Here is a 25,162-nt window from a genome sequence, read left to right as displayed (position 1 = left end):
GCGCTCTGAACCCAGATAGGTTTCAAAGTAAAAGCTGTGGTGTTAATGTGTGACTCCCCGAGTGCATCTAGGGCACTGTGCTAGGGAAGCTCACAGCCCCAGAGACTCAGCCCTCGGAAGGAGCCCACGTTGCTGGCATTGGCCGCATTGCTACACGAAAGCTTGCACTCCTAGAACAGTAGGTGGCAGGGGCAGGGCACGGCTGTGGGAAGCTCTCCCTGCTGGCACGGATGGCGCTCAAGGTGACAGTTCCAGTGCATTCAATAGTTGATCCAGATCAGGCGAATCCAGAGTCAGACCATCTTTAGGAACCGTTGCACAAGGCCTTCCTTTTAGGGAGAGCTTTTCCGCCATCAGTGACGCACTGCTGTAGGAAGCATTGAACCCCCTGGGGGCCCAGCTGCAACTGATCGCACTCATTCAAACACCCATTTAATACCCAACTCTGCCCCCAAAACATCCCCAGCCCAAGCAGGGTTTCAACCCTGACAAGGCAGAAGTGCCATGGACTCCACAAAGTCCATGGGGGATTTCATTGTTGCTATTGATTTGGCAAGGAAGGGGCCCGGATACTACAGTGATGGGCAGTAGGAAAAAAAACCCATAGCTAGATGGAAGTGAGGGCAGCGCTGAGGTGGGAAAAGGAGCTGGAGTGCCCTGTGGCCAGCTGTAACGCTCTGTGCTCCTGTCCTGTCTCATTGCAGGTACAGTCTCCTGGCCGTGTTTGCGGCCACGGATGGTGGCATCACCCGAGTTTTCCCTAACAAGTAAGTGGCCTTGATTACCCTTCGCGTCTCAGCCCTGTCTGTGTGAGGGTGCAGCCTCAACATGCGGGCCGGCTGGCATACACGAGCTATCACCACTGATGGCCTCACTGATTTGGGGCCTCTTCTCCTCCCTCCCTCCAGAGCTGCCGACGACTGGGAAGAGGACCCGGAGCCCTTCAACGCCAGCTTCTATCGGCGCAGCCTAGACAACAAGGGGTATATCTTCAAACCACCCTACCGGGACCGTAAGTACCGCCCTGCACCGGCACCCCAACCAGACAGCAGCTTGGTGTGCATGGCAGGGACTAGCCCAGTGCTTCATGGCCCTCTGGAATGAGACAGGATTCCCCGGGCTCAGCTGCTTTGCAGCAGTACCGAGAGAGGAGACAGCAATGGCTCTCAGGGCCTGGAGCTGTGTCTGGGGGCTGGAAGCATCTCTGCTACCTCCGGACATAGTGTGACAGACCCAGACCAGTGGGGTACAGGAGTCTGGTGGAGGGCAAATATACTGGTCACTGGATGAGTAGTTTTCTGTTCCCTGAGTGACCAGAGCAGGGGCTGCACTAGAGTAATCAGGAACCTGCTAGAAGCAGTTAAGGCAGGCAGGCTAATTAGGACACCTGGAGCCAATTAAGAAGAAACTGCTAGAATCAATTAAGGCAGGCTAATCAGGGCACCTGGGTTTTAAAAAGGAGCTCACTTCAGTTTGTGGCAAGAGTGTGAGGAGCTGGGAGCAAGAGGCGCAAGGAGCTGAGAGTGAGAGGGTGTGCTGCTGGAGGACTGAGGAGCACAAGCGTTATCAGACACCAGGAGGAAGGTCCTGTGGTGAGAATAAGGAAGGTGTTTGGAGGAGGCCATGGGGAAGTAGCCCAGGGAGTTGTAGCTGTCATGCAGCTGTTACAGGAGGCACTATAGACAGCTGCAGTCCACAGGGCCCTGGGCTGGAACCCGGAGTAGAGGGCGGGCCTGGGTTCCCCCCAAACCTCCCAATTGACCTGGACTGTGGGTTCTTCCAGAGGGGAAGGTCTCTGGGCTGTTCCCCAACCCACATGGTGAATCTCTGAGGCAAGAAAATCCGCCAATAAGCGCAGGACCCACCAAGATAGAGGAGGAACTTTGTCACACTGGTGTCAGCAGTGGGATCTTGGGGCGCACAGCGCGGCGGAAGAAGGAGGGTGATTTAAAAAAACAAAAAACAAAACAAAAAGGGAGAGGGTTTATTTTTTTCACCACAATGGATGACGTAGTGCGGGCACTGATACAAGCTACGGCGGCCCAGCAGGAGGCTACCCGTGTCCAGGCAGCCGCCCAACAGGAGGCAGTACGGCTGCAGCAAGAGACTAATCGCCTGCTGATGGACCAGGCTGCTCAAGACCGAGCTATGTTGCGGGAACTGGTAAACCAGGTAAAATCCCTTACAGAGCTGAATCGCGGCCATGATGGGACGCGGCTCATACGGGCCAGCCATTGGCTGCAGAAAATGACATGGGAGGATGATGTAGAGGCATACCTTCTGGCCTTTGAGAGGACAGCCCTACGGGAGGCCTGGCCTCGAGATCAGTGGTCTGGCATCCTTGCCCCATTCCTATGTGGGGAGGCCCAGAAGGCCTACCATGATCTGCCTGAAGAGGCTGCGACAGACTACCCCCAGCTGAAAGCAGAGATCCTGGCCAGATCTGGGGTAACGACAGCAGTGCGGGCCCAGCAGTATCACGGTTGGAGGTACCAGGAAGACAAAACCCCGCGGTCCCAATTGTATGACCTCATCCATCTCGCACGAAAGTGGTTGCAAACAGAGTCCCGGAGTCCGGAAGAGATACTAGCGGTTCTGGTCATCAACCGATACATGAGGGGACTACCACCAGACCTTCGTGCCTGGGTAAGCCAGAACAAACCCTCCACCTATGACGAGGTTGTCGCCCTGGTAGAGAGGCGAAGGACAGCGAGGGAGCTGACCCGACCAGTTAAGGAAGAGGCACCCCGGGTTAAACTAGCAGCACCAAGCCCTAAAGTTCGGGTGACTGGGCCACCAGGAGGGCCCAGGTGGAAAAAGAGAGAGGCTGAAGGCCCATCAGAGGCCACAAAGAGTCGGAGCACTGAGGGAGAAGAGGATCGTGATGTTAGACTGCCCAAACCAAGAGACCGGGGAACGCCTAGGGCACCATACAGATGTTATGCCTGCGGGGAGTGGGGACACATAGCTGCACAGTGTCCCAATGCTGAGGAGCCTATGCAGTGTAACCTGGGGAACTGGACAGATCCATGCTCCCTAATCCACCTTGTGGGGGTCTCACTAACCCCACATATGTATACCAGACCAGTGAAACTAAATGGGGTAGGGACCACGGCACTGGTTGATTCGGGGAGTGCTATCACGCTTATCTCAGGGAAGCTCGTGAAGCGTAGTCAACTGCTGCAGGCTAAACGTACGGGGATAACGTGTCCATGGGACAGTTAGTTACTACCCCATCATCCCAGTAAAAATCGAGATCCAAGGGAACACTACTGAGGTAGCAGCAGGTGTAGTCCCTAAACTCCCATACCCGGTGCTCATAGGGAGGGACTTCCCAGGGTTTGGAAACTTACTCCCAGTAGGGGGATTGGAGAAAGATGGGGACCCTAAAATTGTTGAGGCATCCACAGCAGACTGTCAACCCCCAATCTTCTCTGAAATATCCCCAGATTTGTTCTCCACTCCCAGACAGGGTAGAAAGACAAAAAGGGAAAGAAGAGCAGCTAAGGCCTTGGGAACCCGAATACTGACCCAAAGCCAGAGGGTCGCTCTTGTAGGTAGGCGGACCCGCGCAGCTGAAAAGGAGGCCACGCAGGAGGGAGAAGCACCTGAGACTGCCCCCCAACCTAATGCTTCTGAACCAGTAGAGGCAACAGAGACTGGGCCCCTAGATCTTGGGCAGATTAGCCCCGGGAGTGGAAATTTTGGACGGGACCAGGCAGAAGACCCAAGGTACGACAACATTAGGAAGGAGGTGACTGAAATAGATGGGGTCCCCGTGGAAGGGAAAACCCAGGGACCAGGACCCTATTTCATAATGAAGAAGGATCTCTTATACCGGGTTGCACCAGTACAGGGGCAGAAGGTACAGCAGATCCTAGTACCTCAAAAACACCAGAACGCTGTATTAAGTGTTGCTCATAGTCATCTTTTTGGGGGGCATTTGGGGGTAGAGAAGACCCTGGCACGAGTCCTACGACGGTTCTTCTGGCCCGGAGTACATGAAGAAGTGCGGAGGTACTGTGCCTCCTGCCCGGAGTGTCGGCTGCACAGTCCCCGTCCCCACTTGAGGGCACCTTTAGTACCCCTTCCCATCATAGAGGTCCCCTTCGAGCGAATAGCCATGGACCTAGTGGGACCCCTGGAGAAGACGGCTCGGGGCCACCAATATATACTTGTTGTTTTGGCCTATGCTACTCGCTACCCAGAAGCTGTCCCCCTGCGGAACACGGCCTCTAAAACTATAGCCAAAGAGTTGGTAGGGATCTTTGCCCGAATGGGGCTACCGAAGGAGATATTAACCAACCAAGGAACCCCATTTATGTCGAAGCTAATGAAGGACCTCTGCACGCTGCTCCATATACATACCCTGAGAACTTCGGTCTACCATCCGTAGACTGATGGGTTGGTAGAAAGGTTTAACCGAACCCTCAAGGCTATGATAAGGAAGGTGGTAAGTCGGGACGGGAAGGATTGGGACACCCTACTACCCTACCTTATGTTCGCTATCCGGGAGGTACCTCAGGCCTCAACTGGTTTTCCCCCTTCGAGTTATTATACGGGCGTCACTCCCGTGGCATACTAGATATCGCCAAATAGATCTGGGAAGAGGAACCCAATGAGGGGAGAAATATAATAGAGCATGTAATGCAGATGCGAGACCGGATAGCCCGGGTTACCCCTATTGTACGGGAACATTTGGAGAAGGCCCAGCGAACCCATTACAATCACCAGGCAAAAGTGCGACAGTTCCAACCAGGGGATCGGGTTATGGTGTTAGTACCCACGGCAGAAAGCAAGCTTCTGGACCAATGGCAGGGGCCCTATGAGGTGGTTGAACCCGTGGGGGAAGTAACCTACAAGGTGCAGCAGCCAGGACGCAGAAAACAAGAACAGATTTATCACGTTAACCTTCTGAAACCCTGGCATGCACAAGAGGCTTGCACAACGGTCCAAAAAGACCTAACCCAGGAAAACAAGCCTTCCAAACAGGTGAGAGTGTCTCCCGATTTAACACCAGACCAGAAGAATGAGGTGTCTGAGATGATCTTCCGGAACCAAGATGTGTTCTCGACAAAACCGGGTCGAACAACCGAGACATATCACCACATCGTCGCGAACCCTGGGGCCAGAGTAACAATGAGGCCCTATCGGGTGCCAGCGGCGAAAAGGGAGGAAATAAAAGCAGAAGTAAAAAAAATGCTGGAGTTGGGGATCATCGAAGAATCCCACAGTCAGTGGTCCAGCCCAATCGTGCTGGTGCCCAAACCTGATGGTTTTGCAACGACTTCCGGCGACTAAACGAAGTATCCCAGTTCGATGCGTACCCCATACCTCGCATAGATGAGCTAGTGGACCGTCTGGGTAATGCCCGGTACTTGACTACCCTAGACTTGACAAAGGGGTACTGGCAGATTCCCCTTGCAGAAGACGCAAAGGAAAAGACTGCGTTCTCTACACCAGAGGGTCTTTTTCAATATACTGTCCTCCCTTTTGGACTACATGGGGCCCCAGCTACCTTCCAGCGCCTCATGGACAAGCTATTACGCCCGCATAACAGTTATGCTGCGGCCTACTTGGACGATGTGGTCTTTCATACCCCAGCCTGGGAAACCCACCTGGAGAAGGTGGAAGCAGTCCTTGATACCTTCAGGTGAGCTGGCCTGACAGCAAACCCTGCCAAGTGCGCTGTAGGGTTTACAGAGGCCAAATATCTTGGCTACATTGTGGGAAAAGGTCTGGTAAAACCCCAAGTGAACAAGTTAGAGGCCATCCAAAATTGGCCCCGGACAAGTCGCAAGAAACAAGTCCGGGCGTTCCTAGGTGTGGTGGGGTATTACCGACGATTTATCCCCCACTTTGCCACAAGGGCAAGCCCCCTGACAGACCTAGTGAAAGCCCGTGGACCTGATCTGGTGAGATGGTCTGACGTAGCAGAGGAAGCATTCACAGACCTACGGACTGCCCTCTGCAATAACCCCGTACTGATAGCCCCTGATTTCACCAAGGAGTTTATCCTGCAGACGGATGCATCGGAAGTAGGGTTGGGGGCCGTTCTATTACAGATGGTCGGGGAGGAGGACCACCCAATTCTATACCTCAGTCGAAAACTCCTTCCAAGGGAACAAAAATATGCAGTGGTGGAGAGAGAATGCCTCGCTGTAAAATGGGCCATGGAAACATTGCGCTACTACCTGCTCGGGCGCAGATTTGTCCTCGTGACCGACCATGCCCCTCTTCAATGGATTCAGCGGAACAAGGAGAAGAACACAAGGGTGACCAGATGGTTCTTATCCCTCCAACCTTTCCAGTTCCGTGTGCAACACAGAGCAGGGAGTCGTCATGGCAATGCCAATGGCTTGTCACGTGTGCACTGTCTGGCGTCCCAAGCTGCCCAACCCCTTGGCGTTGAGCAGGGGGGAGGGATATGTGACAGACCCAGACCAGTGGGGTACAGGAGTCTGGTGGAGGGCAAATATACTGGTCACTGGATGAGTAGTTTTCTGTTCCCTGAGTGACCAGAGCAGGGGCTGCACTAGAGTAATCAGGAACCTGCTAGAACCAGTTAAGGCAGGCAGGCTAATTAGGAAACCTGGAGCCAATTAAGAAGAAGCTGCTAGAATCAATTAAGGCAGGCTAATCAGGGCACCTGGGTTTTAAAAAGGAGCTCACTTCAGTTTGTGGCAAGAGTGTGAGGAGCTGGGAGCAAGAGGTGCAAGGAGCTGAGAGTGAGAGGGTGTGCTGCTGGAGGACTGAGGAACACAAGCATTATCAGACACCAGGAGGAAGGTCCTGTGGTGAGAATAAGGAAGGTGTTTGGAGGAGGCCATGGGGAAGTAGCCCAGGGAGTTGTAGCTGTCATGCAGCTGTTACAGGAGGCACTATAGACAGCTGCAGTCCACAGGGCCCTGGGCTGGAACCCGGAGTAGAGGGCGAGCCCAGGTTCCCCCCAAACCTCCCAATTGACCTGGACTGTGGGTTCTTCCAGAGGGGAAGGTCTCTGGGCTGTTCCCCAACCACATGGTGAATCTCTGAGGCAAGAAAATCCGCCAATAAGCGCAGGACCCACCAAGATAGAGGAGGAACTTTGTCACAATAGGTGCTGACTGCGTGGGTGCTCCAGGGCTGGCACTAAGTGGAGACTACAGCCACCCCTGGCAGGCGCTCTGAGCCCAGATAGGTTTCAAAGTAAAAGCTGTGGTGTTAATGTGTGACTCCCCGAGTGCATCTAGGGCACTGTGCTGGGGAAGCTCACAGCCCCAGAGACTCAGCCCTCGGAAGGAGCCCACGTTGCTGGCATTGGCCGCATTGCTACACGAAAGCTTGCACTCCTAGAACAGTAGGTGGCTGGAGCTGGAGCACCCACGGGGAAGAATTAGCGGGTGCTCCACACCCACCAGCAGCCAAGCTCCCCCCGCCTCTTCCCCACCTCCTCCTTTGAGCATACCGCATTCATGCTCCTCCCCCTCCCTCCCAGCACTTCTGCTCCAGGAGGGAGCTGGAGGAGCAGGGACACCGCACGCTCAAGGGAGGAGGCGGGGCAGGGGCGGAGACTTGGGGAAGGGGGTGGAGTGGGGATGGAGCAGAGGGGGATCGAGCACCCACCGGCGGGAGCAGAAGTTGGCGCCTATGCCTCCGGAGGTACAGAGCAGGCCCTGCCGAGGGCTCCTGGGGAAACATGCCTGAGATCTGGCCCTGGGCAGCTTCATCTCTTGGGCTCTGCTGGTTCAGATATCCTGGTCCATTGCCCACTGGTGGGTAGGAGAATCCTTTCCTGGAGGTGGGAATTGCGTTGTAATGGCGAGCAAGGTGCCCGGCACTAGCTGAGCCTGCAGCGTTACTCTGCCAGGCCATATGCGCTGGTGCTGGTGAACCAGAAGGCATTCCTGCCGTCTAGGCTGCCAGGAAGACAGTCGTGTAAAGAGCAAGGTGCACATGGTTTGTCCATGCTTCTGCAGTGCCCCAGCTGATCCATGGCCTGGAGCGGTCAGAGGCTCTCTCAGAGAGCCCTGCCCCTGGGCGGGAGCATCGGTGGGCCAGCAGCCATAGGTGGAATCAGGCTAGAAGGGAGAAGAAGCCCAAGAGCCTTTCCATTGAGTGGGAGCGGGAGGGTTCAGCTGGAGGTGTGAACAGTTATTGCTGTGTGGTTTGCCCAGCTCTCGACCCAGCAGATGCAATACCCTAAGCCCCACCTGGCAGGGAGGTCCTTTGAACAAATTCAGGCTGGAAATAAGGCGTGGTGGAATCATTTACCAAGCGGCGTGGTGGATTCTCCATCACTGACAACTTTTAACTCCAGATTGGAGGTTTCCCTAAAGGATCTGCTCTAGGGGGATTGTGGGGCAGGTCTCTGGCCTGTGTTATCCAGGAGGTCAGACTAGATGGTCACAATGGTCCCCCCGGCCTTGGATTCTGTGAATCTAAGAAAGTGCCATGGCAGCAGGGATGGATCCAGGGCCTCCCCTTCCAGAGGGACCTGCTTGGTGGCCCTGCCCGCATCTTATGTGGTCTCCAGTCTCTCTCTTCTCCCCACAGCCAGCTACAGAGGGCTGGAGCTCGAAAACAACACCATTGGGATCCTGGTCAGCACAGCCGTGGAGCTCAGCATTGGCGGGAGGACCCTGAAGCCAGCAGGTCAGGGTGCCCAGGGAGATGTCTGCATGGCAGACCTAGGCGAAAGCCCCTCTATGGGCATCTCCTGGATTGTCTGGGCCCAGCCTGCAGGGTGATACGCTCTGTCTAGCTGTGGGCTCTGCCACTCAGGATGCTAACCTGGCTCAGGGGGTCTCCCCCTTTTGTTCCACTTGGAAAAAAAACAGTGGCAGCACCCACCGGCCACAGCTGTTCCCTGCTGCCGCCAAACAGCTGATGGGGGGGGCACTGCCAAACAGCTGTTTGGTGGCTCGGAGAGAGGTTTGGGGGAGGGTGAAGAGCAGCGGGTGGGCAGGAGCCTCGGGGAGGGGGTGGAGTGGGGGCAGGAAGAGGCAGAGCGAGGGCAGGGCCTTGGGGGAGGGGGCAGAAAGAGGCAGAGTGAAGGCGGGGCCTTACTGGAAGGGGCGGAGTGGGGGCAGGGCCTTGGGGTGAAGCGGGGGTTGAGCACCCCCAGTGAAAAGGAAAAGTTGGAACCTGTGCCCCTGGTTCTAGGCTGAGCTCTCTGTGTCCAGTCAATCCTGGGCTTCCCCTGTGTGGTTCCACTGATGGGGAGCAGCCACCTCCCTCTGGCCCATGTGGGAACTAGGAGGATGATCCTGAGCCCTCGACTATACAGTAACTCCTCACTTAACATTGTAGTTCTGTTCCTGAAAAATGCGACTTCAAGCGAAACCATGTTAAGCGAATCCAATTTCCCCATAAGAATTAATGTAAATGGGGGGGTTAGGTTCCAGGGAAAAAAATTTCGCCAGACAAAAGACATTATATACATATACAGTATAAGTTTTAAATAATTTTAAACAAACTATTTAATACTGCAAAAAGAACAGGAGTACTTGTGGCACCTTAGAGACTAACAAATTTAAGGTGCCACAAGTACTCCTGTTCTTTTTGTGAATACAGACTAACACAGCTGCTACTCTGAAACCTGTCATTATTTAATACTGTACTCACCAATGATGATTGTGAAGCTTGGTTGAGGTGGGGCATAGTGGGGTCAGGGCGCGGGGGCTAGACCACTCTGCCTGTCCGGCGCTCCTGCCGGGGAGCAGGGTCGGGTCTTGAACGCTCCCCGGCTGGAATGCTGGGCGGGTGGAGTGGGATAAGCCCCCGCGCCCCGACCCTGCTCCCCAGCTGGAACGCCAGGTAGGCAGAACAGGGCAAGCTCCCGCTCCCTGACCCCGCTCCCTGGCAGGAGCGCCGGGCGGGCGGGTGGAGCGGGGCGAACCAAACAACTTTATAATGGAACGTTGCACGACTTTAAACGAGCATGTTCTCTAATAGATCAGCAACCTAATAACGAAACAATGTTAACCGGGACGACTTTAAGTGAGGAGTTACTGTACTGAGTCTGCAAAAATAACAGGAGTACTTGTGGCACCTTAGAGACTAACAAATTTATTAGAGCATCCGAAGAAGTGGGTTGTAGCCCACGAAAGCTTATGCTCTAATAAATTTGTTAGTCTCTAAGGTGCCACAAGTACTCCTGTTATTTTTGCGGATACAGACTAACACGGCTGCTACTCTGTACTGAGTCTGGCTCCTTGTGATTTAACATACGGGGCAACACTCGCTGGCCACAGTCAACGCACCTCTCCATTGCACGGGGCATGGCTGTGGGAATGAAGGGGAGCCGCTCTGTGACCTTCCCACACCCTCCTTTCCTCTCCCCAGTGGTTGGAGTGAAGCTCGACCTGGAGGCTTGGGCTGAAAAGTTTAAAGTCCTGGCAAGTAATCGGACAGACCGGGATCAGCTGGGAACGCGCAGGGTGAGTGGGGAGAGGGAAGGGGAAAGATCTGAGCTGTCGCCCTCCTGGGCAGGGCTGCTGGGCTTTGCCTCTACGGGCGGGAACTTAGTTAGCACAGAGAGGGGCACTCCAGTGGGATTGCTCAGACCTGTCCCACTCTGCTCCAGGAGCGATCCCAGCTCAGCCCAGATCTGCACAGCCCTGACAGTATCTCCTACCAGCCAGCCCCCTAGCTATCCCAATCCCCTCCATCCCACACAGACCTGGTTCCCCCTTTGCCCGTCCCTTCCACCCATCATCCCATTACACCCCCCTCCCCTTTCCTCCCACGTCCATGTTCCTCCTCTCCCGGTTGGTTTCTGATCTCCCCGGGGAGGTACAGCCAGGAGGAGCTGGGACGTGGTCAGTGGAGAAATGGATGCGATTCCAAATGAGCCAGATCACTTGCGGACACCCCGCTTGCTGCCCTGCTTACAATTGTCCCCGCTTCTTTGTGTTTGCTCGAATTGACAGTGCGACCCCGCCACGAGCTGCGAGATGGACTGTGAGGCCAACAACAAGGTGAGCAGTGGGACGGGGGAGGCTCAAGAGGACAGCTGTCCCCTTACCCTGGGCCATGAGTCCAGAGCATGGCAGCCAAATTCAGTGCCGCCACCCCCCCCCCCCCCCGCATGCACTTACCATTATTATTAAGCATGTGTATAGCGCCCCAGGCGTTCATGATGCCTGCGTGATCCCTGCCCCTTGACATTTACAATCTACATCAGTGGTTCTCAAACTTTTTTTTTTGCGGACCACTTGAAAATTGCTGAGGGTCTCGGTGGACCACTTAACGATCTTTCCAAATGTTGTTTGTACCATTAGCTAACTATTATAAAGCGCTTTGGAAAGAAGCGCTATATAAAAAAAACTTTATAATAATTAACGGGTTTTTGTTCTACACATAAAAGCACACAACTCATATTTTAATATCACTAGTCTTACCTTTCTATTGTAATGGATGTGCCCTCTCTCCCCGGCAGCCACAGCCTTGGAGCTGGGGAAAGTCGCCTCTTTCTCTGGTCGCCGCAGCCCTGCACGTCCCAAGTTCCCCCCACCCTCTTCTCACCCCACTGACCCCTCCCACCTACCTTCTATTCCCCCCAAAGCCACCACCTCACCTTACATGTGCGTCTTCTCCAGGGTCCAGGCACCTAATTAGCGGAGCCATGCCTAAGCGGCTCCACTAATTAGGTGAGTGGCCCTTCATTCTCTTGTGTGCGGCCGCCCAGGTGCACACCTTAGAGGGAACTATCCGCAGATCACCTGAATGGAGCTCGCAAACCACCAGTTTGAGAACCTCTGATCTACATCATCACCTTGCAGGACTCCTGCAGTCACACAACTAGCCCCCTCTGTGACTCTCAGGGAACATGAGTTCTATTCCCGTCTCCACCTGCTGGGTGATCTGGGGAAAGTCACTTCCCCTCTTTCACCTGTAAAATGGAGATCATGATCCTTTGTAAAGCACTTTGAGCTCTACTGCTGAGAAATGCTAAGAGCTAGGGATAATTATTACACACCACAGGGATGGGAGAGCCTGCAAAGCCTCCCAACTCAGAGTACTTTGTGACAAATTTTTTCAAAACCCAAAGGAAATTCCAAGACAAAAGACTTTGGTTAAGGTTGAAAATACCCATCTGTAACTCCAGAGGAAATCGCAGTAGAAAAACCCTGATGTGATTTAAAACTCATCAGAAAAGCAGGAAATTCTTAGTTAAGGTTGCCCCTGAACACATCAAATTGAAAAAGGACTAAAACACACGTAGAGTCATGCAGACACCTTTAACTCTGTCCCTGTCCCTTGTCATCAGACGTTGCCCTGGGAGGTAGATTTTGATACAGACTTTCTTTACAAAGGTTTGTTCCATCCCCTGTATGGCCCGTACCTCCTAATTTGGCAGCTGTATCTCAGTGCTGCCTTTCACACAGTACAGCAGCCCTTTAACACATGAAGACCCATGTGCTTTCAGGACATATCCTGAAGGAGGGCCCCAGGGAACCATGTGCTCAGGGTAGGGCTGACTGACCTTGTCACCTGTCCAGGGACTTCATGTGCTGCTTGCATTTCTCTTGAAACTCGCTTGACTTTGGCCAATAGGCAGTGCCTGGGCTCTGCCCCCATGGGCACGGCTGCCTGGACACAGCTGAGCCCAGCAGGGCTGCCCGTAGCTCTGAGCTGCCTACATCAGACCAACGCTCTCCTCCTTTTGCAGGACCTCATTTGCGTTCTCATTGACGATGGAGGCTTTCTGGTGCTCTCCAACCAGGAAGATCATTGGTACCAGGTGAGCAGCAGTTCTTCTGCCAAAGGCTGGGGAGGAGGGTCTTGGCTCTGAGATGCTGGGAGCCGAAGGAAGGGAAATCCCAGTCAGAGTGCAGAGAAACCTGGTGATTTGCCCCCTCATGGCAAATTTGGGTAAATTTCAGTTGTGTCTGAAAGTGAAGGACTGATAGCGCTGCCCCTAAGCACAGTGCATGGCTGATGGCCTGCAGCCCCCCTGCTATTCCAGCCCTAGCCTCCCCACATACACAGCTCTGCCGATGCACCTCAGTCCTCACCTGCAGCCTCCTTGCTCCTCCAGGCCTGAGCCCCTCTACGGATCTGCCAATGCCCCTGCGTCCTGCCCCACAGCACCCCCTGCTATTCCACTTCTTGCTCTCCCCCCCCCCCAGCTCTCCCAGTGACCTTCAGTCCTGCGCTGCGGCCCCACCACCGTTATTCCATTCCTGGGTCATTCCTGCTGGTACTGAACTGTGTATTGGGTTAAGAAGCACCCACAGGGGACTCAGCAGAGACCTCCAAACTCATTTCATTTGTGACCATAAGCCTGGCTCCTGTACTCCACCCGTGAGCTCTGGCTGGATGACTCAACGCAGAGCCCTGCTGTGCAGAGAGCATGTCTCATTTCCCATGCTCAGCACAGACTCGCCCCCTCTGCTCTGGTGTCGTCCGTTCCAGGTGGGGAAGTTTTTCAGCGAGGTGGATGCTAATTTGATGTCTGCCCTCTACAACAACTCCTTCTTTGCGCGGAAGGAGTCCTACAACTTCCAGTCGGTGTGCACCCCGGAAGCTCAGAGCAACACAGGAGCTGCCCCCAGAGGGGTGTTTGTGGTGAGTGCAGGGCTATGGGCAGTGCTCGCACAGACCAGGCGAGGGCTAAGTTCACTTGCTGGTCCAGGGGCTGTATCCCTAACAGCCAGGCAATTAAAGAGCCATTGATTGGCCCAAGGAAATCAGTGGGGGGAATTCCTTTGGCTTTCCCATAGGGCGTAGCAGCTGGGTAATGCAGCCAATCAGAGCAACAAATGTCCTCCCAGAATGCAACAGGAGAAAGCTGGCCAGTCCTCTTAATCTGCCTGTTGGTACCAAGCCTTGAGTGATACTCTGACAGTGTGCTCTCACAGAGCCCCAAGTGCTGTGTCCCCAGGGGATTCAACATTGCACTGGAGTGGGAGAGGGTTGCTTTATCCCTCCTCTTCCTTATGCCTTGTGGAGTGGGGGACTGTGGAGAGTAGCTCATCAAGGTTCAGCTTCCCTGTAGGGCGCAGAGTCTGAAATAGCCTCTTGTCTTACACACGCGCTTAGGCTTTGTGGCCAGGCTGCGGTCTCCTCCGATATGGTACCCAGCAGCATGACTGAGTTGTGTCCATGCAGCAGCTTTCCTCGCAGCACAGTCGTGTGCCAGCTGTGGCCGTGCATCCACCTTTACCGAGCTGCCTACTGCATCGGTCTGAGTGCGTTCTGGGAAAACACGGGCAGCTCTCCCAGAGTGCTGCAGCGGGGGCTCGAGCGCCCAGTGGACGCGACATGGAGCAGCCCCAGCATCACGTACTGCAATGCACTCTGGGGTGTCCTACCGCACAGAGAGCGGGGAGGAAGGGAGACCAGCCACACCAGTTACGCAGGCCTGGTTAAGAGTTAACACTACTCTGCAAAAGAGCAGTGAGCCAGACAGGTTAGCCGGTAACAGCAGTGTGCCGGCACAGACCTCTGGCTGGGAGAAAGACCACTAGTGGCCACAGTCACTAACCAAGCGTTAACCTGGGGAGGTATGGACACCAGCCATGTTTAGAGCCACTAATAGGTTATAAAGTGGGGGAGACAAGAGCAAATGGAGCCCTCTATCCGTGTGGCTCTAGCACACGCATCTACGGGGAGCGCTTCACACCTGTTCTTCTGCAGCATCAATCCCTGGATGCTGCCCACTGGTTTATTATTGTAGGGTCTCTCTGCAGCCCTGCTCCGTTGACACGTTGTTTCCTTCTCCTCTTTCTTTCCAGCCCACCATGGCAGATTTCTTGAACCTGGCTTGGTGGACATCAGCCGCCGCATGGTAAGTCTCCATCTCTCTCGGCGCTGCTGCTGAGCCCCGAGCAGCCAAGGAAGCTGTATGCGGCCCAGATTTTAGAGTGAGACTGGAGAGTAAGGATGTGCCACAGCGAGGCAGAGTGAGAGAGTGCTAGTGATAGAAGTCAGGTGGAAATGCCTTAAAAGCTCCCATCTGGTCCATCCCATCCCCCGGGCCGGAGAATTCCCTACACTCCATGATCCTGGGGCTTGTCCACGCTTCTTCTAAATCTGTGGGGTTTCCACCTCACTTCCTTAGGGAGCCTCCATTTCCGCCTAACACGTCTCAGCATCAGAAAATGTTCCCTGCAATTCAGCCTATGTCTGCACTAATCCATTTCAATCCAGATCTCCTGATTATTTCCCTGCTCTGCTCCCTTGGTGTTTACACCTTTCAGATACAATGTGAGATACTCCCTTTAGTCAGCATCTCTCTCTCTGTCTCACACACACACAGACACCCACACACCCCTAGGCATCAGTTAGACATTTCTCTGTACAGTTAAGCAGAAAGTTTCAAACATGGATGTCTAAAATTAGGTACCTAAATAAGTGGCTTCCCTGACTTTATCAGGAGCTGCTGGTGCTCAGCAACTCATGTCTGAAAATCAGGCCATTTTTATTTAGGGGTCTAAATGTGGATATAGATATTTAACTTTTGCCACCCAAATTTGAACATTTTTGGCTTTTGTGCTTTTTACGGGTGTGTTATATGGATCATTAGGTTGGTGCTGAGATGCAGCGGTGGTTGACACGCTATTAGAAGATAGTTCTATCTGGATGGATGGATCTATCTATCTGGATTGAGAGAGATGGAAGGGGATAGCCTTGGGGCCAATAGAAGAGCTCCTGAATGCTGTGTGGGTTTGGTTTGAAAATCGTACTTTATTAGCAAATGGAACGTCGTCTCTCACCCAGTTTTTGCCGCGTTTGTGTTAATTGCTCGTATCTGCGTCAGTGATGTCACCTGCCAAGCAGGGCCGGCTCCAGGCACCAGCCAACCAAGCACATGCTTGGGGCGGCACCTTAAAAGGGGCGGCCAATGTTGGGGTGGCAGGGGCGCTCGCGGTGTTTTTGTTTTTGTTTTTTTTTGTTCGGCGGGGCGGCACTCGAGGGGTTTTTTTTGTTTGTTTGTTTCGGCCGGGCAGCGCGGGGGGTGTTTCGGTGGCGCGGCGGGGCGCTCCGGGGGTTTGGGCGGTGCGGCGCTTGAGGGGGGGGCAGAGGTTTGCCCGGCTGGCGCTTGGGGGTTTGGGCGGCCCGGCGCAGCGCTCCGGAAGGGGCGGGGGGTTGGGCAGCCGGCGCTCGGGGGTTTGGGCGGCCCGGCGTCGCGCTCCGGGGGGGCGGGGGTTTGGCCAGCGTGGCGCTCCGAGGGTTTGGGTGGCCCAGCAAGGCACTCGGGGGACGGGGGTTTGGCTGGCACGGTGCTCCGGGGGTTTGGGCGGCCCGGCGAGGCGCTCGGGGGGGGGGGGGTGGGTTTGGCCGGCGTGGCACTCCGGGGGTTTGGCCGGCCCGGCGAGACGCCCGGGGGGGGGGGGGGGGGTTTGGCCGGCCCGGCGAGGTGCTCGGGGGGGGGGGGGTTGGCCGGCGCGGCGCTGGGGGGGGGGGTGTTACGGCGGGGCGGCCCTGCTGCCAAGTGACAGAATTTGAGTTCCGCACGCGAAGGAGAACTAGCCTGAGGAAAGTGAGTGCTCTTCAAGGAACGGAAGGCTTAGAGTGGCTGGGTCTCTTTGGCTTTGATCAGATTCACGGTGGGATGGGGTGGGTTCCTTTCCATGCGATGGCTGTACTTGCCTTCGTGATGTCAGAGTAGCTCAAAGCCAGGCAAAGCAACCTCCTGCACAGAGAGAGAAATGGGAGAAGAAACATCTGCTTCTGGCTTCTGATCTTGTGAGCTGCATGTCAGGCTGGAGTGAAGGGGGCTTAGCTGACACAGTGTAAAACTGTCTATACTAGTGCTCCCAGGGAGCAGCCCACAGCCTTATATTCAGTGCGTAGCCTGGCCCTAGCAGTGTGTTCTGATTGGCCTCTCATGTCAGCTAACGGCTCTGTGTTTTCCTTCCCAAAGGTCTTTGTTCCAGCAGCTCTTGTACAGCCTCACCTACAGCAGCTGGTTTCAAACAGGTAAGTCCTGCCCGGGTTAATGCCGTGCAGCAGCAGGAGGGATGAGTGGGGAGGAGGAAGCACTGGAGAGAGGGGAAGTAAATGTCTGACCGGGGGATGGAGCGTACTAAGCTACTGAGATAGATAGATGGTGTCACCAGCTGATCTTCCACTGACCAGCATTGGAGTCACTGCAGTAACCACCCAGCCCCAGCACGCAGATTTCTGGGGTACATTGTATTGCTTTCCAGAATATCGTGGAGTGTATTTTTGGCCAGCAAAGTCCACCTTAGTTCTGGCTGCTGCTTCAGAGGGGCTTAGAGAAGCAGGGCACATTCCAGTGGGGTGGGAATGAGCAGCCAAGGGTTTTCCTCCTGCTATGTCCCACTGTGTCTCTTGTCCCTGGTGACAGAGGATGTCACAGCGGACAGCATGGAGTCCAGAGAGACCAGCTGCATCATGAAGCAGACGCAGTACTACTTCAGCACCGTCAACGCCACCTATAACTCTATAATTGACTGTGGAAACTGCTCCAGGTCAGTGCGATCGGATGCCCACAGCGGCGGGGTTCAGAGCAACTGGTAACCAGAACAATGTGTCCAGAGTGCATTTCACAGCTAGACAACATGCACTCTGTTGCAAGGAGGGCTGGGGGCATCAGAGGGTCTTTCTCCTGCCAAGGGGTCCTGAGGCTGAGGACGCTGGAGTGCTCTAGTGTCAGTTCTGTGCAGCAGGCTCGTCAATCCAACCGCTTGGAGAGGAAGGAGCCAGGCTGCTGAAGAAGAGCAGAACAATGAAGATGGCTCCTTGGGCCCCATCCAACTCCTGTTAAAATCAAAGCAAATACTCCATTCAGTGGGAACTGAATCAGGTCCATGCAAAGGAAGCTCCATCTCTTCTTTTCACTTCAACTGCTTCTCCTTGAGAGTGGCACAGTTGCTTTGCAGTAGCGCCAAGGACTGGAACAAACACAGCAGCGCTGGCAGTGCCATCAGCAGTAGCAGCCAACAAGCATGCAGTGGTACTGCATCTTGAGTGCATTTGCAGGTTTGAAGCCAAACTCTTTGTGCCATCAGCTCCATGCAGAATCACAGGCAGCTGCTAGAACGTCACTGCTTGCGCTTGTGTGATTTGTTTTTGTTGCATTTGGCTGCGGAGTCCCTGATCCGCAGGGTTGTACGAGAGATCTGCACTCTCTGAGCCATTGTTAGCTGATCAGACTCCTCTGCCCAGAAAGCCTTCCTGATGAAGAGCTAGAGAACATTGATGCCTGGGAGAGGAACTTTCTCTTCCACTTCAGGTTCTTTTTTAACTCAGGAGGCCTTGGAGTTTAAAATGGTGGTGTATTTTATACTGGGCCAAATACAAATCTGTGTAAGGGACCACAGAATTTGTTACATGATCATTTTAGCCGATCCTAATTAAGCCACATTAGCCAGAGGCCCACCAGCATGCACCGAGGCCAGGCTACTCAATTCCGAGCAGTGCCTTGCATGCTGGGATCTGTAGTCTCTCAGTGGGCAGCTGCATCCTGCTCCATGTTACACAATTTGGATGGGGCCCTTCATCTCCTGCCCAACTGACACCTCACCCTCTGTTGGGCAAAGCTTGGGCACCTTGCTGACTCAATAAGAACTGCAAGACCAGAAGAGTCTTGTGGGTGCATGAATTAATAATGACCTTAATTCAGCCGATGGTCAGTTACTGATTGCTGAGATGCCCAGGTGGCAGCAGCGATTTCTCCCCCCCCCCCCTCAAGTCCCCGGATCGTTCCCACACCTGCTGAGAAGGGGAAGGAGGATGCAGCGGTGCTGGGGTTGGTGGTGCCGGAGCTACTGTTCCCTCCATGATGTGATGGCTGTTGTGGCCCTGATCTAATTTTAGATTGGGGGTGTGAATTATGTGTCTCTCTCTGTAAAGCACCACTCACGGCCGTGGCCCTTTATATAAATAAACACTCGCAATAGCATTGTCCCATGACACCAGCAATTGCTGGTACCGACAGCCCCATGGGCTGAGTGAGCTGGACTCGAGGTGAGCTCCTAATTGTGCAGACTACTGGGGTTTCATCAAGTGGAACCTTTCCCCTCTAACGTCAACACAGTGGCTCTGACACCCGAGCCCTCGCAGCCTGGGAAGGAAGGAATTTCACCTGGCTGAACAGGGCCACCAGATGGGGTGAAAGCTTTGGACGCCTCTTTGGTACCTTAATCTTCCATCACATCCCTCCCTGATGGTACTTGGGAGGTCACCGATGGCAGGGGATGTGGCGGCCTGTACTGGCGTGTGGGGCTCAGGGTCACAGGTCAGCCACGCCAAGGAAGAACTGCACTCATGGTGGCTAGGGTTTCCCAGGTAGCACTAGCTGGGTTTGCTCTCTGCTCCTCGGGAGCGGCACAGCAGAGATGGAGGATGCAGCGCAGGAGATGTGGCCTTGGATAACCACATTGCTCCCCTCCCACAGACTGTTCCACGCACAGAGGCTCGCGAACACCAACCTGCTGTTCGTTGTAGCGGATAAGCCGATGTGCAGCCAGTGTGAGTCCACCAAGCTCCCTCAGGCGGAGATACGAGGTATCCTTTGATTGTTGCTGCATTCGGCTTCACAGCTCCCACCTCAGCCCCAGGACACGGCCAACAGACATTGGAGAGAAGAGGAGCTTTTCTCCTGGATGATCACAGAGGGTGGAATTCACCCCGCACTGAGGGCCAGTACAGTATAAGCGCCTCTTCAAGCCCATAGGTTTCAGGAGAGCCCTAAGTGCAGCCCATGCTAGTGCAGGACCCTTCCAGCAGCCCAACGCCTTAGAAATAAAAAACATAGTCCACAGATCAACTCCCCTTGGAGCTGGTTGTTTCTCTGCCTCACGTGAGTTCAGCACTGAGCTGTTTCTCTTCTGGGCCCGCACCACCCAAGAGTGTTCAGATGCCCAGGTGATCACTTACGTTCTCCAGGCCCGGTGACCAGTGAGGGAAGGTTAAGGGAGCTGGGATTGTTCTCAATGGGAAGAGAGGAGACCAAAGCAACCTGCCAGAGGGCTTCAAAGACAGGAAGGGGATCGATGACGATGGGTTGAGATACACGGCTCCCGGTAGAAAGGGTTAAAAGCCAAGGGGCAATGCTGTGCACTAGCCTCCAAGTGAGGAAAGAAGAGAACCGGGGAGAATATCTTGGGAGGACTCGGTCCTTCCCTAATCGCAGACCTCATGAAGTCCCCTGCATTCTGGGGGGCCTCCTGTCCCATTGCTTAACTTCTCTAAGCCACCCCAGCCCCACTTCATCCCTCTGCCCTCACCCCCAGAATCATGCCTGCACAACGTTGTTTCCTTGACACGTGAAGCTCCGCCGAGAGATCCAAATCAGTGTGAGCTGGTAGACAAGCCCCGGTACCGGAAAGGTCCCCACATCTGCTTTGACTACGATGCAGCGGTAAGCGGGGGAACTGGCTCCAGGGGCAGGGGAAGCAGGGGTCCTGGGAGAAGGGAGGCAGGGCAAGCTGTGCATGGAATCTGCTGGGGATGGAAAGCAAGGTTGCCAGCAGCTCCTGCTTTTCTAAGGATGCGCCGGGTCACAGGCAATAACCTCCCTCTGGTTCCGAAGCTCTCCTAGAGTGAGTGCGTCTGTTCTGGGTGTCAGTCAGCGGAAGCCGGTCACTGCATGGGGACTGCCTTTGTCCCGGTCCCACTGGCACGTGTGTGATGATCTCACCCGCCCACCCGATCCCTGCAGAAACCCATCTCGCCTTTTGTCTCCGCAGGAAGATACCTCAGACTGTGGCAGAGGGGCCTCCTTCAAACCCTCCCTCAGCGTCTTGTTAGCCCTGCAGCTGCTGCTCCTCTACTTGACTGCCAGCCGCCAGCCTCTGTCCTCGGCATCTTGCCTTTAAAACATCCATCTGGTCCAACCCATCCATATTTCTTTTGTTTAAAACTCCATCTCCATCCTCTCCAGGCGTACTGGAAAAGGGCAACTTCTTCTCGTCCCATCCGCTCTGGTTACACCTTGGCTGTGGCTCATGAGGACCTCCTCTCGCTCCACTGAGGAGCCTGGAATTTCTTTTTCTTTTTCCTTTTGCTTTGTTTCCCAATCTCTCCAATCTGGCCTTGCCTTTCTAGTGTCTCTGTGCAGCAGGTTGGCAAGAACTGAGCTTGAGCAAGACTTGGGGAATCACAACCCATTTGAGGCTTCTGTTCTTCAGACAGCGAGCGTCCTTGAGCTCTTGACTCCTTGACCCCGTCCTCTCCCTTCCATTGAGCTGTTGGCCAAATACGAAGAACAGTGACCTGTTTTTTTGGTTCGGTTTTCTTTTTTTTTTTTCTCTTTTCCCTCATGGAACCTGTGGAATTCTGGGAGATTTTGTAGTTTCCATTGAGAGATGTCTTACCATTTTGCTGTCTTAAAGTATTTAACCAACACCGATGCTGGATTACTCTTCTGTTTGAGATAATCCGCCCTCCCGCCCTGCCCATCCAGACAAAAACGCAAAACAAAATAGAAGAGAAAAAAAATGGTGTTTTCTTGCCAAATCGAGACGAGTCTTGTTAACTTCTCAGCCAATCACTGTGGCTTCTTGAACTCAAAAAACAACCGATGTTATAGTTTTATAATGTCCTCATTTGCTTATCCATGCTGCCCAATCCCTAGGTGCTTTCCAACGCCATCCCGTCCAAGTCTCACCTTATTTACATCCATTTTATTCCAATCTTCAATTATTATTTTGTAGCCTGAGGATTTTAAACCATATCTTTCTACATCTACTTTCCAACGTTTTAGCCTGAAGAAGTACAAATATTTATTGTCAGCAACAAGGACACACACACAAAAAAAGAAACTTGAATTGAATGTCATGATCAGTATTATTTATTTAAATCGATAACTCTGTAGTGGGGAAGTGGGAGAGGGGATCCAAGACCTTCAGCAGCCATTCATATGCATCATTCTAGCCCTGGCATACAGGGGGTGGGACTAACCGTGGCTAAGAAGAACTTTCTGGTCCATGTTGTCTCCTCGTTCCCCAGAGATATCCTCCCACTACAACCCAGGCCGGATAACAGATGCCCCTGGACAGTTGACCCAAGGATACATTGGCAGGACGCTTAGCTAAGGGTTCATGGGTCTCTCTCTGGACCAGACTACCATCATTGGGGCAGGCACTACCCACTCCTTTGAGTAGCATGCCCTGATCCTGTGTGCTGATTCATTCTCCACCAGGCACGCAGAACTGGAGAGGATCCAACAGGGCCTTTTAAAACACCCAGGGTATAAGGAGGGTGCTGAGCCCCCACAGCTCCCATTGACCTCAGTGGGGTTCAACACCTCCAAAAAACCCAGCCCAAGCTCGCCCCTGGGTGTAACTGTTAAGTCAGCAGAGATACACCAGGGTGCATTTGGCCCTCACACCCCAAATACCACCCCAGAGGGACTGGCATCCAGGGCAGCTCTGCTAGAGGAGGAGGGTCCCTGAACTGAACCCTCCAAAATGACTAGGTGGTGCCTGCATGTCACTCCCATTGACTCCGCCTCTGAAGGGAGAGTTTAACCTTACGCACCTTTGGCCATCGGTTGCCCCATGTGAGCCTGGTGGACGCTTGGGAAGGGACATGCGCTAGTGAGGGGGTTTGGCCACAGTGCAGGAGGTCTGGCCCCCAGAGGTGTAGGTTCAGTCTCCCGAAACAGCATGCAGGGCAAGAGAAGGAGGAAGATGCTACACAGGCAGCAGTAACGTGCCAGGTGCACCACCAGCAGGGGGATGCCGTGGTGCATTTGACACATTATTCCCTGGGTGCCCACGGCCCTGGTTTTCACACTCGGAATGCCTCGTTGCATGACGCATGTTACCCTGGGCCTGTGAAGCACCCAGATGTCTGGGAGAGGGCAGAACATCTGGATCCTAGGGTCTCGCTAACTGGGAGACTTGAGACTGACCCATCTTTCAAGCAGCAGCCAGCGCTTTCTGTCCCTGATATCATGTATGTATCCAGATGGCATCATATGCCCCCCACTTGGACCTTTCAGATTTGGTTTTAGGGGAGAGGGTTCTATGAACACCTGCCACTCAACTCAAGCCCCCATCCCGCACCAAGAGCCCCTCCAGTTGTTTTCATAGCGGCATGTTTTATGTGTGGGGCGGGCTTTTGAAATCAAAGTCAGAATCCCTCCCCCCATAGCGAGTGGTGTCTAGATGGGATGTCAAAGTGGCAGGGCTAGCTCTGTGCCTGTCCCCAGCCACTGGGCCTGTTCCTGGTGCACAGGCAGGGTTGCCATTCTACACAGGTTCAGCTGCACTTGAGTACCCCAAAGCCCACTTCTCTTCAGCCAAATATCCCCTCTGCCTCTTTGCATTGGATGGCCAGGAAAGGTGAAAGGACCCTCGCTCATTGCTGCTTCATGGGTGGGCGCATAGAGCAACATCATGAGGGGCAGCTCAGTGCAGTGCAGGCAGCAGGGCAATGCGATTGTGTCTCCGCGCGGTGTGAAAGCAGCTCCATGCAATGCGACACACCTCCAAGCATTGGAACACAGTGGTGGGAAATGTGACGCGACTTCATATAGCGTGATGCAGCTCTGAGCAGTGGGATGCAGCTCAGGGCCATGCAATGCACCAGAACTGAGTGGCACAGCTCAGTGCAACGCGATGCACTGGAGCGGAGTGGCACAGCTCAGTGCAACGCGATGCACGGGAGCGGAGTGGCACAGCTCAGTGCAACGCGATGCACGGGAGCGGAATGGCACAGCTCAGTGCAACGCGATGCACGGGAGCGGAGTGGCACAGCTCAGTGCAACGCGATGCACTGGAGCGGAGTGGCACAGCTCAGTGCAACGCGATGCACGGGAGCGGAGTGGCACAGCTCAGTGCAACGCGATGCACGGGAGCGGAGTGGCATAGCTCAGTGCAACGCGATGCACTGGAGCGGAGTGGCACAGCTCAGTGCCATGCCAGGCCACGTTAGTGCAGCTCAGCAGAATAGAGTGCAGTCCCATGCAAGCGATACCACACCGTGCACCATGATCCATCTGCCAATAGGCCTCTGGCACATCTGCTGGGTCTTCTTAGCTTCCCTTTTAATCACTCTTTGTACTGGGAGCAGGGTGGGCTATTTAGTCTTTCTTGCTATCTCCACACCCAATCCTGCCTCAACTGCTACGTCATTAGCAAGGGGTTCGTGTGCTGTCACAGCTGCCATCACCGTCTTCAGAACCAGCAGCGGAATGTCTGAAAAGGTCTCTCCTTCCAGACCTCAATGCTTCCCTTTCTGTCCACGGCTCATTCAGTTTAGTGCTCCTGTAGCAAAGATGAGCCCAGCCATGGCTGACCCACAGCTGCTGACCTGTGCCCCCCACCTCATCCTGTACCCCTAGCTCTCGGTCTCTCCTGAGCCAAGATGGCCTAGCCGTGCCAGACCGTGCGACTGCTTTGTGACATGGGCAAACGTCTGTGAGGTACTAACTGAGATCCCGCCCCACCCCCATTTCCTTTCACTTCTCATCAAAGCCAGACTGAACCCCTAGGGTACAAACCAGCCTGTTGCCACCTTGCCCCCATCTCTGGGTTTGCCTGAAGCCACAGAGCCAGGGAATGTATGTCCCCAGTCAGCAGCAAATAGAAACCGAAGGCCAAGTGAGAGAAAACCAGACATACGCTCCTATAGAATCTCCTTGATTTTTGGTGTGTTGCCACCTGGGCAGGAAGAGCTAGGAACGGGGGCATTGCTCTGCTGTGTGACACCACAGTGCGGAGCCAATATACAGGAGCCACTTTGTGAGCTGCTTGTATAACCAACTGGCTTAAGGCCCAGCAGAGTGTCCACTGAGCTCGGATGAGCCCTTTGTTTGATCTCGTCTCCCTCCAACAGATGGCCCCTGTGACTGTAGCAGGCTGCTCCTTTCAGCTAGGAGAGCTGCTCTCTGTTAGCTCACAGAGCAGGGGCTCATGCAGAGGTTGTATTTCCCTCCCCCTGGCTGCTAGCATGTGGCAGAGCCAGTTGCACCTGGAACACGGACAGCACAGCCCCATCAGCACTGGCCAGCCAGGCTGCATCGTCTCTGCTCTGTGAGAACAGCGTCTCCCGATCAGGGCATCCTGCAGCCCCAGCCTGGGCTCCCAGAGCAAAGCCAGGCTCCTTCCCACACACCTGCCAGGCCCTGAAACAAGACATTAGCCCCCTGGGGCATTACTAGGCTAGCGCCCTTGCTGTGTCTGCTTCCACCCTGGCACTACAACTCTGTGCCTGCTGAGCAGAGCGCTTCCTGCGGTCCAGCAACAGCACACAG

General features: G+C 54.4%; 1 protein-coding gene across 1 annotated transcript in view; it reads left to right on the top strand.

Moving 5' to 3' along the window:
- CACNA2D2 (calcium voltage-gated channel auxiliary subunit alpha2delta 2) overlaps window positions 1–20,777 on the top strand; it is a 581,166-nt gene extending 560,389 nt beyond the window's left edge. Inside the window, exons 27-39 of the mRNA XM_065407282.1 lie at window positions 705–767; window positions 909–1,012; window positions 8,536–8,634; window positions 10,327–10,421; window positions 10,914–10,961; window positions 12,656–12,727; window positions 13,402–13,554; window positions 14,724–14,776; window positions 16,856–16,911; window positions 17,303–17,426; window positions 19,355–19,464; window positions 20,232–20,320; window positions 20,649–20,777. Coding sequence (XP_065263354.1) covers window positions 705–767; window positions 909–1,012; window positions 8,536–8,634; window positions 10,327–10,421; window positions 10,914–10,961; window positions 12,656–12,727; window positions 13,402–13,554; window positions 14,724–14,776; window positions 16,856–16,911; window positions 17,303–17,426; window positions 19,355–19,464; window positions 20,232–20,320; window positions 20,649–20,777 — 1,195 coding nt within the window. The remainder of the gene's footprint in view (window positions 1–704; window positions 768–908; window positions 1,013–8,535; window positions 8,635–10,326; window positions 10,422–10,913; window positions 10,962–12,655; window positions 12,728–13,401; window positions 13,555–14,723; window positions 14,777–16,855; window positions 16,912–17,302; window positions 17,427–19,354; window positions 19,465–20,231; window positions 20,321–20,648) is intronic.
- Window positions 20,778–25,162: the final 4,385 nt, after the last annotated feature.

Source organism: Emys orbicularis, chromosome 7 (genome assembly GCF_028017835.1).
Source record: "Emys orbicularis isolate rEmyOrb1 chromosome 7, rEmyOrb1.hap1, whole genome shotgun sequence".
NCBI classification, from domain to species: domain Eukaryota; kingdom Metazoa; phylum Chordata; order Testudines; family Emydidae; genus Emys; species Emys orbicularis.
This window is presented reverse-complemented; position numbering and strand designations above follow the sequence as displayed.